Here is a 12219-nt window from a genome sequence, read left to right as displayed (position 1 = left end):
AATTGATATTTCATTTTGTTCACAAAACAAAGTCGGCGAGTTTTAAAAATCTACAATTTTTTTAAATATTTCTTTCCTATACAGAAAACAATTTCGATCGGTAAAACGCAATTACAAATCAATGCCCTGGTGGAATTTTATTTGCTTCTTGTATTTCTTTAATTCGTTGAACAACAATTCCGCACGTTGTTGAAAAACAGTTGCTAGGTCTTTATTTTTCTGCACACCGTCACCTTGTTTATGCATTATAGCTATATTACTACAAGCATAGGGATTCCCCATTTCGCAACACTTTAAAGACAGCTTGTAGGCTTCCCTCGTATTTTTATCAACGTGTCCCTTTATACCATTTAGGTAAATGCTCGACAAATGAAAGCAAGCTTTCTCTTCCCCCAAGTCGCAAGATTTTTTAAGCATTCTCACTCCATCTGCGACCTGAACAGCTCTGTCTTTCTCCAGTTCCTCCGAGGTTACCGCAAAAACACCTGCATGATAGCAACCCTTTGTATCATCGAGGTCGCAACCCTTCTTCAGATATTTGTACGCCTCTTTAACGTTTTTCTCGCATCCTTTACCTATTGTGTACATATTGCACCTTAAATATAAGATTCCAATAACATCGATCGTGCGTTGCATGTAATTATTAACATTCAAAGGGCACCGCCACAAAACGGAAAATAATAAAACTATTCTTATCGAAAACGCGCCGTCGCGTTTCAAATTTCGCGGGACACCGTGCACTCCATCTTGGGAAATGCGCGAGGTACGAAACTTACCGACCAATGCGAAATCTCCATACTTTGTACAACTTCTGGCATAATTCATATCATCGCAAGTCTTCTTGTATATATCAGCAGCCTCCTTATTGTCGGTCTTAATACTTTCGTTGTAGTCGCCCAACAAATGACAAACTACGAAAACCAGCAAAATGTTTGAATCGAGAGGTTAGGATCGTTCGCGGCGCAGTGCTTTTACCTTCGGGATTTTTCTCGCTATAGCAACCGAATTGATATTCGATATAAAGATTTTTCAGATATTCTTTGACTTCTTCGGCGTCCTTTAAGTTATAAGCCATATCGGGTAAATACAAGCATATACTCGACACGAAAAATACACTCGGTGACACAAATTCGTGCCCTATGAGGGAAATCACAGGCACATTTATTTTTATCATTTACAATGTGCTTCTTGGTTCGCGGACGACCCGTTAGATGGTGTTATTCAAACTTTCGAAACAGCACATTGCACTTGTATGCATTTTAAACGATACAAAACATATGTGTGGACAAAGTTTGAAAATAGGTCCTCAGAAAAAATTGTAAGAAAGAGGAAAGAATATTTTGAAATGTTTTTTAATTAACTTGGTTTTATAATCTTTATGTTTCGAGAGAATCTGTAGTAAAATTTAACAGACTAACACCTAACAGATTAAAATCTAATTCACAGAGGAGATGTACAATTTGTATAGTTAGTTATGATATTAGAAATACCTGTTACGGTATTAGGAAACAGAAGATGCTTGTGACGATAGCTATTTCTCGACGAACTTGGTCATTTTGCCGTCGATGGCGGTGTAATCGTTCATGTAACAGTGCACTCACTCTTTTTTATTATGGAAATAAGCTTTGAAACGTTGGTAATTGAATTGTTAGGGAGAAAATAATCCGAATACGAAGCACCGACACGGCTAACAGTTCCAAACTCTGTGCAAACATGCAATGGCACACGGTTTCGATATTTGATTCGAGACGACCTATCGAACGATAGTCCGCCGTGCGCGCGCATTCCTGTGATTTTTCGAACAAGCGCAAGTCTACGACGAAGGTGTCGGTAATTCACAACATTGGAACTCGCGTGTCAGTCCAGGTGTGCTCGTCATTCGGTACACTGTACGTTTCGAATTACACTCTTAAGACACATGAGAACGTACACTATTGTGATTACAGAACAATTCATATGTCGAGAAAGAAATTACGTGCTCCGTTGAAGTAAGTAGTGAACGCAGCCTCGATTGTATACGCGTTTTATGCCAAAGTTTTGTCGACTTGTTCATTTATTATCGTTTTGTTCAACGATTCAACTTTTCGTTAATAACCTCTCAAAATTATCACGCTACTGTTGTCTATTATTGAAATTGTATTTTTTCAAAGCACAGTTAAATTTTCATTCGCGTCGCACGTTTCATAAAAGAACTTTACGAAGTTGTCAGTGCAACAAGGAGTTTTATAGAACACCTGTTCAATTCGCAGCGCCACAAACAGCTGTTAAAGAAACCGATCACGATATGCAATTACATTCATTTGTGTGCTTCATTCGTTAAGGGCTGTCATTATGCACGCATACAAATAACAGCAGTGAATATAAATTCTGGCTAAAGGGAAATAATTATATTTCCGTTATTGTAATATTTTAAAATGTCAAAAGTTTTATACACATTACGATTAACGATAAGAATATATAAAAAAGAAAGCATTTTCAAAATTTACAATTTGAAGGTTAGTCGTTAGATGGCGGTAATGGTATTGTCAAAAAATGTCATTTTGCAAATAATTTCACGAGATTTTTTTTTTAAATCTTATTTGCTACGCGGTTCAACTGGCCGCTATAGGCGATAACTATAGCCAACGTAAGTGTTCCTTCTACTAGGTCAAACTTGAGACTTTACTCGGTTAGGGGGTCGCCTTCTTATCTACCCTCCGTGATCAGAATTCATCTACATATAAAGTGCCAACGCAATATAAAGCACGCGGAACGAATGTTACACGCGTTGAACTTATACTTGGGAACTTCATTCTTCAAGTTCCGCGATATACCGAATGGAAATTGTTGATCGTAACTATCGCGTCACGTAACCTTTCTCATAAACACATTAACAAAGTCTGTACGGGTTATAGTAATTCTATTATTCACCCGCCAGACAATCGAGTTTCTTCGATATTAATTAATTAAATACGCATCGTTCTTTTGGCTGATATTGGGACACTCTTATCGGCGCGTTTACATAACGATGGCGGATAGTTACGAAGGTTTCTGACTTTCTCGTCATCGTCGTCCTAGAATTCTTGGAAATCGGCTTGCAACAACTAATTATTTGAACGATCCACGGAGCCGGACCCACGCACACGGCTGCCCAAGGATCTCTATTCACGGCAACTGGCAATAAAGCGATTTCAAAACCACGAGATCCTCGCGACCCTTGCTTGCCTACACCCAATTACCGCAGGTCATCAGCTTCATTGCTCTTACTCAAATCTGTATTGCACATCGTCGTTATTATATACCCGTTGTTACCACACAGTTCCTTGCAATAAATCAATTTATTTTCCAATTCATCATACATCCTTTCTTCACTCTGGTATTGCAATGGTTAAAATCGACTTGTTATTCGAAATAACTTTTGACCAACACTGGTATACTGTTCGATTTTATCTTCAGTCGTGTTTAAAGTGTCTTTTATCTTATTTGTGTATTTTGCGTTTTTTCTGCTTGATCGACGACGTCCACATTTTGTGAAGCACCCTGTATAGCACTGTCTGGTCGAGTCGCGCTTGGCAAACTCGATTCCAGCACAAAAGTGTGCGCGTACGTCATAATTCGGGGTGATTCAACGCGTAACCGGGTTCAAGGGCAACCCATACATTTTCGGTGGCGCACCGATGAAACACTTAACGACCAAAAACGAGGGTGCTCTTGAAAAGCACAATGCCCAGTGGCGTCGGCGACAAGGGCGTCGAAAACGACGGAATTGATTGAATCCGTGATTAGGGACTGTGGAAACATCTGACGGCGGCCATTGATTTATCGACGCCGATCCTCGTCGAGATAGCGTCGGCCTCCGTGTAATTTCTCTAGGCATTTATTTTTTTTTCTTTTCTTTTCGAATATTTCAAAATGTCTCGCAACCGTACGTCGCATTTACATCGGTTACGCGTACATTTTTTTATATTTATGTCCAAAGATATGATCTGGTTAAGCATCCCGGGTAAAATCATTGCAATATTCATGAATTTTTAATTTACAATCGGATTGAAATTCATATTAGATATGTGTAGTGATAGCGAGTGAATTATTGCGTTGGATAAAAAGTCTCGTCCATTTAAAAGACGACCAAATGCAATTAATATTTTCAACTTTTTTTTTTAAAGTATTTGTTAAATGTTAATTATTAGATTATACTTGATAGACTTTTTGTACGATTCGATAAACGAAGTATTTTAACAGAATTGTCCCCCTGCGATAACCCCAAATTACACGTCGATTTTACGTATGACAAATTGATTGTTTGCTCAGGGACGATGTTTGTTGACCACACAAAGTACACGAAACCCATGAAATAATAAATTGAAAAATGTTTTTTTTTATACCTTGATCAACGACTGATTGTAAAATCTGAAATAAAGCAAAAAATTGGACCAGATTGAGAGATCAAATTTGAAGTACCCCCTTCCCCATTCCCCTCAAACAAATAACAAAAAAATTAATTATATCTAGTATTGGCCAACATCATCCTTAATACTTAATTTGTGGGGGGAAAAAAATTTTTCAAAAACATTTTGTACTATTGCACGTGGCCCACCCTGTATACTCGGTTCCCAACCCCTTCACGTTCAGACCATGAGTCCCCTCCCTCGGGGATTCTCGCCTCGAAGGCCATCTTATAGGTAGCCAACACTCGACTCGAATCCTGACCGCGGACACGGCCAGTAGTCCAACTATTGTTCTCTTTTATTTTTAGATGAGCGAGTCCGTGAGAGTGGCCGTGAGATGTCGGCCGATGAACGCTCGGGAACTGCAGCAGGGATGCAGGGTACGTCGTTAGAGGATGACGGAGGAACGTGCACCTTGCGTTTAGCTTCCACGCGTGCACCCAGGCCGCCAGCCAGTTTGCACCGTGTGCACTTTCGTTTATTTCTCGTTTTGTTTATCCGACGAGGTGTGTGGAAAACTCGTCGCCATATCGAACGCGGTGTAGCCTAGCGACCGTATCAAAACACGCGACCAACGGCATGCACCGCAGCTGCAATTTTCCTGCTAGGCGATTTTCCAGAGACACCACAGGCTTTCGAGATACTTGAGGCTCATAGAGTTCTTGGACTCCAGCTTAAACGAATGAAGGTCTCTTAGGTCTATGTGATCTTGATATCTCCATTGCAAATCTAGTTTGATCGGACGAAGCATGTAGCTTTGATTTTAATTGATCTTCATAGCTGCGTTGAGCAGACTGACTCTAGCTTGACCAGATGAAGTCTGCAGCCTGGGTGTACAATAATCTCATTGCAAAGATTCTTTTGTGTATGCTTCCTTATGATGATTTGACTCTGGTTTGATCAGATGAAGCACGTAGATTTGATTTTAATTGATCTTCATAGCTGCGTTGAGTAGACTGACTCTAGCTTGACCAGATGAAGTCTGTCGCCTGAATGTACACTACTCTCATTGCAAAGACTATCTTTTGTGTGTGCTTCCTTTTAGCATATGTTGTTTGACACTGTAGTGTCCAATGGTTTGACTCTAGTTTGACCAGACGAAGTCTGTACATTTGTCTCTAATTGATCTCTACATCCACATTGTAAAGGCATCTTTCTTACAAACCACATTGCGTTTGGTGTAAGTTTCTACTGAATCTGGAGGTTCAGTTCTCGTCTGATCGTCCTCAAGTTAAACCTATTTTGATTTAAATTACATTTCGACGTGTGAAGCTTCTGGTCCCCCCTCTTAAGTACTCATAAATGTCACAATGGTCTCGACAACGAAGTACCGAGAACGAAATTGCTTCGATTATGTACTTGGTCATACTACGAAGTCGCACACACGTACACCTAAATTCGTATGCACGATCTTATATGTGTATGTGTGTGTTCTCGCGCCACTGTGTCACTCACGTGTATCGTCATGGATGAGCGTAGCAGAGGTGACACGACTGTGCCCCCTATCGATTTGACATATATATTTCTTTCCCATCGATAAGCACGTGGACGTACATACGTAAAAACGTACGCGGCGTTGGCTCGATACTGCTATCTATGCACCGTGTGTGCACCCCGATCGCCGATTCCCTGGCTAGCGTGCAAACGTTCCTCGTACCTCGCTGAATATATTATGGAATGGTAAATTTAACGACGACTTAGGGCTCTCGTTGCCCAGCGATAGACCGTAGGAGGAAATGTTGATGGACGTCCAACAAAGGCGTGCATTCTTCCGAGTTTGAAGCCAAGACAGGCGACGTTGATAACGCGAGCAAGGCTCTGACAAGGCTCATAAAGCCACTAAATCCCTCAGCGAGAGAAAAGATCGGTAAACAGTGCCACCTCGATATAAGAAACAATTACAACCCGGTTACAAGGCATACTACTTGTCCACCAAGATAACATTTTCTACAGAGATATGCAGTGTCCCAGACTACCCGTCCGCCATTTTTAACCCCTCAATGCTCTCCCATCAACAACGATCAGTTCTCAGACCAACGAAGCCAATATTCGTTATTGGAGTTGATCGCCTAAACGAAGAACGCGTATTTGCCATTGACCAGTACAATCCGGGGATTCCAGATCTGTACTATCGACACTCTGGACAACATCCAGGTTATCGATGGACGGCCATGTCAAGTGACCAATGTTTGGTTAATCGGCATTCTGCTGTATCGTTAAACTTTTAACACCACGTCGCCATGTTTTCGCGAGTTTTTAGCTTTCCCGGGCTTCCGAATGTAAGCCACGTAACGAAAACTTTCGAAAAGGACACGCAGCTTATACCCGGAAGCCTCCTAAACTGCGATCTCTGATTAACTTCTGCGAACAGATATATAAAAAAAAAAAATTGATAGCGGAGTTTCCGTTGAGTTTACCATTTCTGCGAAACCGAATCGATACGGGCGCGAACTATCGTCGAACCGATGCCCGCGAGTAATGGACGCGTTCCGCTAATGCGTTCGATGTTATTCCAATGTTGCACAACATTCCCGCCTTGGGGTAATCGATCGACTAGTTTCGCGAATAACTTATGCTCGGTCTGAAATAAGCATATTTTTTTATCCGCCTATGAATTATTTTGTACGACACCTTGATTTACTGCGACATTTACGTTTCTGTGTCGGTCACACGTGTCGAAGGCGATAAGAACAATTTCAGAACCGGAATTCGAGTCACAGTCACGGATAGCAATTATCTATATTGCCAAAGGATGCGGAGAGATCTGTCGAAAAGGGAACATAAATAACTCATTTGGTTATGAAGATATGAAGCTCAAGGTCGTTTCAAGGATACGTTATTGCACGTCACTGAACGTCGCGTGCACGATACTATCTTCAAAAAATAGAGGATAATTCTTAGACCGAGAACAAATCCTTCTTTCAAATTACGTCTAAAATTATGTGTCAGATCAAGATAAATTGACTACTCAAGGTTATTCCCACTGTGTATAACTCTTTTATATATCTTCCATAAAGGCAAGATATCTGGGAGGCAAAAGTAATACCTGGCTAGTCGATTGAAGTAGTTTCAAATAACTTAATCTGACTTAGTTTTCTAAAACGCGGTGGTAACCACAGATGAATAGAGGAATTGAGAACCACTGATCACAGAACGGATGTAAGTCAAGTGGAAAGCAGGTATAGCTCGACAAGATAAATAAGGACCCTGAACTTACTCTTGAACTCCATAGTCTTGCTTCTTCCAAGCATCATTTGATGATATCCGTTAGCCGAGCTATAGACCTAGGCGATGATCCACCATTCGCCTCTTCACCCAACTAGTTGAGCTACAAATACAGTAACCAAGAAAGCAGTGTCAAAAACATTGATCACTCAATTAAACTAACTTATGTAGTCCACACTACAGACCCTAGTATCTTCGACTCTGTTAAGATCTGTAGAACAACAGACCTGTAAACTAGCCTTACAACAATAAAATAGTGTTTCACCTACCTTAATTCCACATCTACACTCTGTATGCTCACTCACACACTAGTAATCACACCTCCACAGAGAACACTTATACAAATGTTACCATACCTTCATACTCATTAGCTTATCTTCTCAGAATGTAGTGACGATCGACGGCCTGACAAAATGCTGCACACTGGAGTGTCCAGCGGGCGGGACCGGGAATGGCAAGGTGTACCAGTTCGACGCAACCTTTGGCCCAGAGGCCAGCACCGAGACGGTGTACGAGAACGTTGGGTCAGTGATCGTGGAGGCGGTTCTGGACGGTTACAATGGTACAGTGTTCGCCTACGGGCAAACTGGCTGCGGGAAGTCGCACACGATGCGTGGATTCATCGAGCGCACCTTGGACCACCTCTTCGAAGCCACCTCGACCGCCAGCTCGGAGATGAGGTACCTGGCGTTGCTCAGCTACCTGGAGATCTACAACGAACGGTTACGAGACCTGTTGCAAGACGGTATGAGCGACCTTCTGACCCTGAAGGAGGATCCAAATCGCGGGACGTACGTGGCTGGTGGTTTGAGGGAGGTCACCGTCAAAGATGCAGCTGAGTGCGCCCGTTTGGTCGAACAGGGCGACAAGAGACGAGCTGCTGCGGCTACCAAGATGAACGCAGCCAGCTCCAGGAGCCACGCTGTGTTGACGTTGTCGTTGGAGACGCTGGCCATCAACGACGACAGCAAAACGGAGAACACGGTGAAGAGAGGCAGGCTTCACTTGGTGGACCTGGCTGGCTCGGAAAGACAAGCGAGGACGGGAGCCACTGGCGATCGCCTGAAAGAAGCAGCCAGTATTAATTTGAGCCTCTCCGCTCTAGGGAACGTGATCAGTGCTCTGGCCGCTGGCCACGGGCGACACGTGCCATACAGGTACGTTGATTCATTTTTCTAGTCTTCTTTCTACTTCAATACTACTGTTCTTATTGGACAACCCGTTAGTTTGTTGAAAGGCAATCTACGTATGTAAATCGGAACAAAATCAATTGGCCGCTCAAGACCACTTTCTGAACTATGGCTATGACGCTCTAGGTACGACCTTCACATTTATACCAATGTAGCATAAACTAGGAAGTTAAAAAAAAACTTCATTCCTAGCACAGCTAACTGATATTGCGTGTTTCATACAAACGGTCATTCTTTTAACGATGAAACGGCGGGCTATACTACCGGTATAGTGGCGATAGCTGTTCGCGATCAATAGGCTCGAGTGGCCAATCGATTCTATCCAGACACAGCAGTGTAGCCGATTACTATCGCAATATTAGACTAGCTATTCGATTCGAACGATATCGATGACAAATTAAAAGTCTCTTCGAACTTATCTTGCAGGGATAGTAAGCTGACGAGACTCTTAAGGGACAGTCTGGGCGGTAACGCGAGAACATTGATGATCGCTTGCGTGAGCCCCAGCGACGTAGACGGTGAGGAGACTCTAAGCACCCTTAGGTACGCAGCCAGAGCCAGATGTATAAAGAACAAACCAGTGATCAACGAGGATCCAAAGGATGCTCTGTTGAGGCAGTACCAATTGGAGTTGCAACGTCTTCGCAAAATGCTAGAGTCGGGTGACCAGTCGATCATAAAGCAAATGCTTGGGAAGGAAGAGGACGACGACGAGCGTCCCGGACCGGGAGAATTGGAGGAGGTCGAGAGACTGAAGAAGGAATGCGAGAATTCTCATCTGTCGGCCCAGAGGCTCCGTGAGGAACTGGAGAATCTCAAGTCCCGCTACGAGGCTGGGGTAATCAACAACGCGGTTCCCAAACCCGTTTCCCAACAGCCAATGGACGAACAGGACCTGGAACGCGAGGAGAGACGGAGGAAAAAACGCGAAGCCGCGATGCAAGAAGTGTTGAAGAGGCTGGAGAAACTGACTATCGGTGGGGAGGAGCAAGCGAACACGGAGTTGAGGAGACGCCGGGAGAAGAGGAGAAAAAAGCTAGAGGCTCTTGCTTCGGCGTTAGAGTCTAGCGCCCAAGAGGGCAACGGAAGTGTCTTCCAAGTCTACGGTCAGCTTAGGTGCGTTGTACATTTAAGTTGATCCGAGGGAGTCAAAACACTGTAGTATAGTCGGAGCAGAGTCATTTGGTAATGTTACTCTAGAGTCTTTGTTACTGGTAGTGAAACAGTGTGTTGAGGAAGTCAGGCACCATCGGTGGGATAGTCTGTACGGAGTAACTAAAGAGTATCGTGAGATAGACAAACAGAATCGTGGGGTAGACAAACAGCATGGCGGTGCCTAACTCCTCGGTGGCCTTAATTGGCCCCATTGAGTTTAATTCGTACATAGTAGGACGTTGAACCACGCGCAGAAACTACAATGACAAATTACATTAGCGTGTCGACTGACTGTGCTCGTAAACAGGTCCACGGAAGACGCTCTGAAGCGGATGGCGAAACGGGTGAGGCAACTGGAGGTCGAGGCGGCCGACCTCCAGGCTTCCTGGGACGCGGAACGTCGCGACCTTCTGCGCAGAGAGCTGCTGACGACTCAGATCTGCGACGTGATGGTCCCCCATCTGCGACCCGGATGTCCGTTTCGCGACGTGGCCGCTGTGCGCGCCGCGGCTACGTGGTGCGACGAGCTGGGTCGCTGGCGACTACCGGACGTCTCCTCGCCCCACATTCCTCTTCCTCCGCCGTCGCTGGTGCCCAAGGATAATAAACCGTACTCCATAGTGCCTTCCACCCCTGACCTTAACAATAATAGCAATAGCAAAACCGCCGAGGACGAAGTGAGCAACGACGCAGACAACGAGGAGAGCAGCGAGGAGGCGAAGAAGCTGGACATCGCCGACACGTACTTCCGCCGGAACAGAATCGACAAACTTCTGGCGCACGTCAGGGAGGCTAAAACTTTTGGTAAATTACCCTGGAAAACAGAAATATTTTATTCCTTCTGTTCAACTAATCTACACTTTGGGTTCTGGTTAAACGCAACAATCAGATGATGTCTTTAGTTGTTTAAAGAACAGATCGTGTTTCGTTCTATGTTGTTGCTTTTAACATTGCAGAGCTGAATAATCGGATTAGCAGGTCCGGCGGTTCCGAGGACTCGATTCCGGCCGGAGGCAACTATCTCCAACTGAACGCTCTTAATCTACAAAGTAGCGCGCCGGTGACTGGCGATGCGGATGCCTACAAACCTACCCAACGTCTGCCAACTGGACGTTTCACTCGACCGGGTTGGATGGCGGAGGAGAACTCGCTGAACAAATGTCCCTTCCTCAACATGGCGAAGAAGAACCCCCCGCGGATATTGGAGGCGTTGCCCTCCTACCCACAGGGTACAAACGGGACCATTAAGTTTGGGAATAAGGCTGTGTCGGAGAGGATATCCGAGAAGCTATCGACGAGGCTGATCCAGAACGAAGCTGTCGAGAGTCGACCCACGTTGGTCGGGCATGCACGTTCCCCCACGTATTGAAGGATACAACTACGATGGAACCTTGAAGCTATGGATCAGGGAGACGTCGATGGACGTTCACGAGGTACCTTCGATTGAATAATAAAAATATCAGATCGCGTTAGGGTGGTTGTCGCGGATTGCTGAAAGAATAGGGTCTATTCATTTCCTCAATGTCCAGATTTTATGGTATACCCTGTACAATTACTGAGAAATTTTGCCCAGGGCCATTCGCGTGCTATTAGAGGCATTTGAAATGGTATAACGAAGCTGTATATACTTCGACGCGTGACCCATTAAATTGCTTTCTACGATATCGTTTTATAGAACTGACCTGGTACGTAAGAAGTTTCTGGACTTTCTCATAAAAGTGATGGTAAATTAACTTCGGTTGTACTTCTTTTCAGGAAGTCGTTCTGAAATACGTACAGGCTGTCCTGCGACGAGTGGTGTCACGAAGAAGTCGATAGTTCGCGTAAAAGCCAGAATAAGACGAAAATTGAGAATACCAATTTGTTGATGGGGGCCTCGTTAAAAAGTTATTAACAATTAAATTCAAAGACTTCAAATCGTTCTGGAAAAATTATTTTCGATTGCGGGGGTCAATTACAATCATTTTTGGTGGTTAGACATACCCTCGAAATCCTGCGCATTTTTGAGAAAAAAATTCGAGAAGGTATGAAATTTTGCGATGGGAAAAAAATTTTCAATTCGTTCTGGAAAAATTATTTTCGGTTGCGGGGGTCAATTACAAACATTTTTGGTGGATAGGCATACCCCCGAATTCCTGCGCATTTTCGAGAAAAAAATTCAATACGAGCGGAACTTTTTAACTTTTTAACAAAGCCTCCATCAACAAATTGCTATTCTTGAT

At 43.7% G+C, this 12219-nt stretch overlaps 2 protein-coding genes across 3 annotated transcripts; one reads left to right on the top strand and one right to left on the bottom strand.

The window, feature by feature from the left end:
• LOC122396280 (cytochrome c oxidase assembly factor 7 homolog) lies at nt 1–1163 on the bottom strand. 2 transcript variants are annotated; one of them, XM_043394520.1, is made up of 3 exons: nt 976–1163; nt 768–911; nt 1–575 (listed from the first exon to the last, which is right to left on the bottom strand). In XM_043394520.1, the coding sequence occupies exons 1-3, from the start codon at nt 1073–1075 to the stop codon at nt 112–114; spliced, it is 708 nt and encodes a 235-aa protein (XP_043250455.1). In that variant the 5' UTR covers nt 1076–1163; the 3' UTR covers nt 1–111. The 2 variants fall into 2 exon arrangements, with proteins under 2 accessions (XP_043250455.1, XP_043250454.1); XM_043394519.1 differs by having other exon boundaries at nt 13–575; nt 777–911.
• A 570-nt stretch (nt 1164–1733) lies between these two features.
• On the top strand, nt 1734–11471 carry LOC122396279 (osmotic avoidance abnormal protein 3-like). Its single transcript, XM_043394518.1, has 6 exons — nt 1734–1988; nt 4736–4807; nt 8037–8809; nt 9269–9958; nt 10305–10801; nt 10954–11471. The coding sequence occupies exons 2-6, from the start codon at nt 4736–4738 to the stop codon at nt 11364–11366; spliced, it is 2445 nt and encodes an 814-aa protein (XP_043250453.1). The 5' UTR covers nt 1734–1988; the 3' UTR covers nt 11367–11471.
• Nucleotides 11472–12219: the final 748 nt, after the last annotated feature.

This window comes from Colletes gigas, unplaced genomic scaffold (genome assembly GCF_013123115.1).
Source record: "Colletes gigas isolate AHSC1104 unplaced genomic scaffold, ASM1312311v1 Colletes_gigas_Sc00007, whole genome shotgun sequence".
In the NCBI taxonomy this organism is placed as follows: Eukaryota; Metazoa; Arthropoda; class Insecta; order Hymenoptera; family Colletidae; genus Colletes; species Colletes gigas.
This window is presented reverse-complemented; position numbering and strand designations above follow the sequence as displayed.

Bases quoted from the DNA above. Each gene is read 5' to 3' on its own strand.
- LOC122396279 (XM_043394518.1), top strand. From the start codon at position 4,736: ATGAGCGAGTCCGTGAGAGTGGCCGTGAGATGTCGGCCGATGAACGCT. The intron at 8,810-9,268 runs GTACGTTGATTC...CTTATCTTGCAG, and splicing joins GGGCGACACGTGCCATACAG to GGATAGTAAGCTGACGAGAC. The intron at 10,802-10,953 runs GTAAATTACCCT...TTAACATTGCAG, and splicing joins CAGGGAGGCTAAAACTTTTG to AGCTGAATAATCGGATTAGC.
- LOC122396280 (XM_043394520.1), bottom strand. From the start codon at position 1,075: ATGGCTTATAACTTAAAGGACGCCGAAGAAGTCAAAGAATATCTGAAA. The intron at 912-975 runs GTAAAAGCACTG...TGGTTTTCGTAG, and splicing joins TAGCGAGAAAAATCCCGAAG to TTTGTCATTTGTTGGGCGAC. The intron at 576-767 runs GTACCTCGCGCA...TGTACACAATAG, and splicing joins CGCATTGGTCGGTAAGTTTC to GTAAAGGATGCGAGAAAAAC.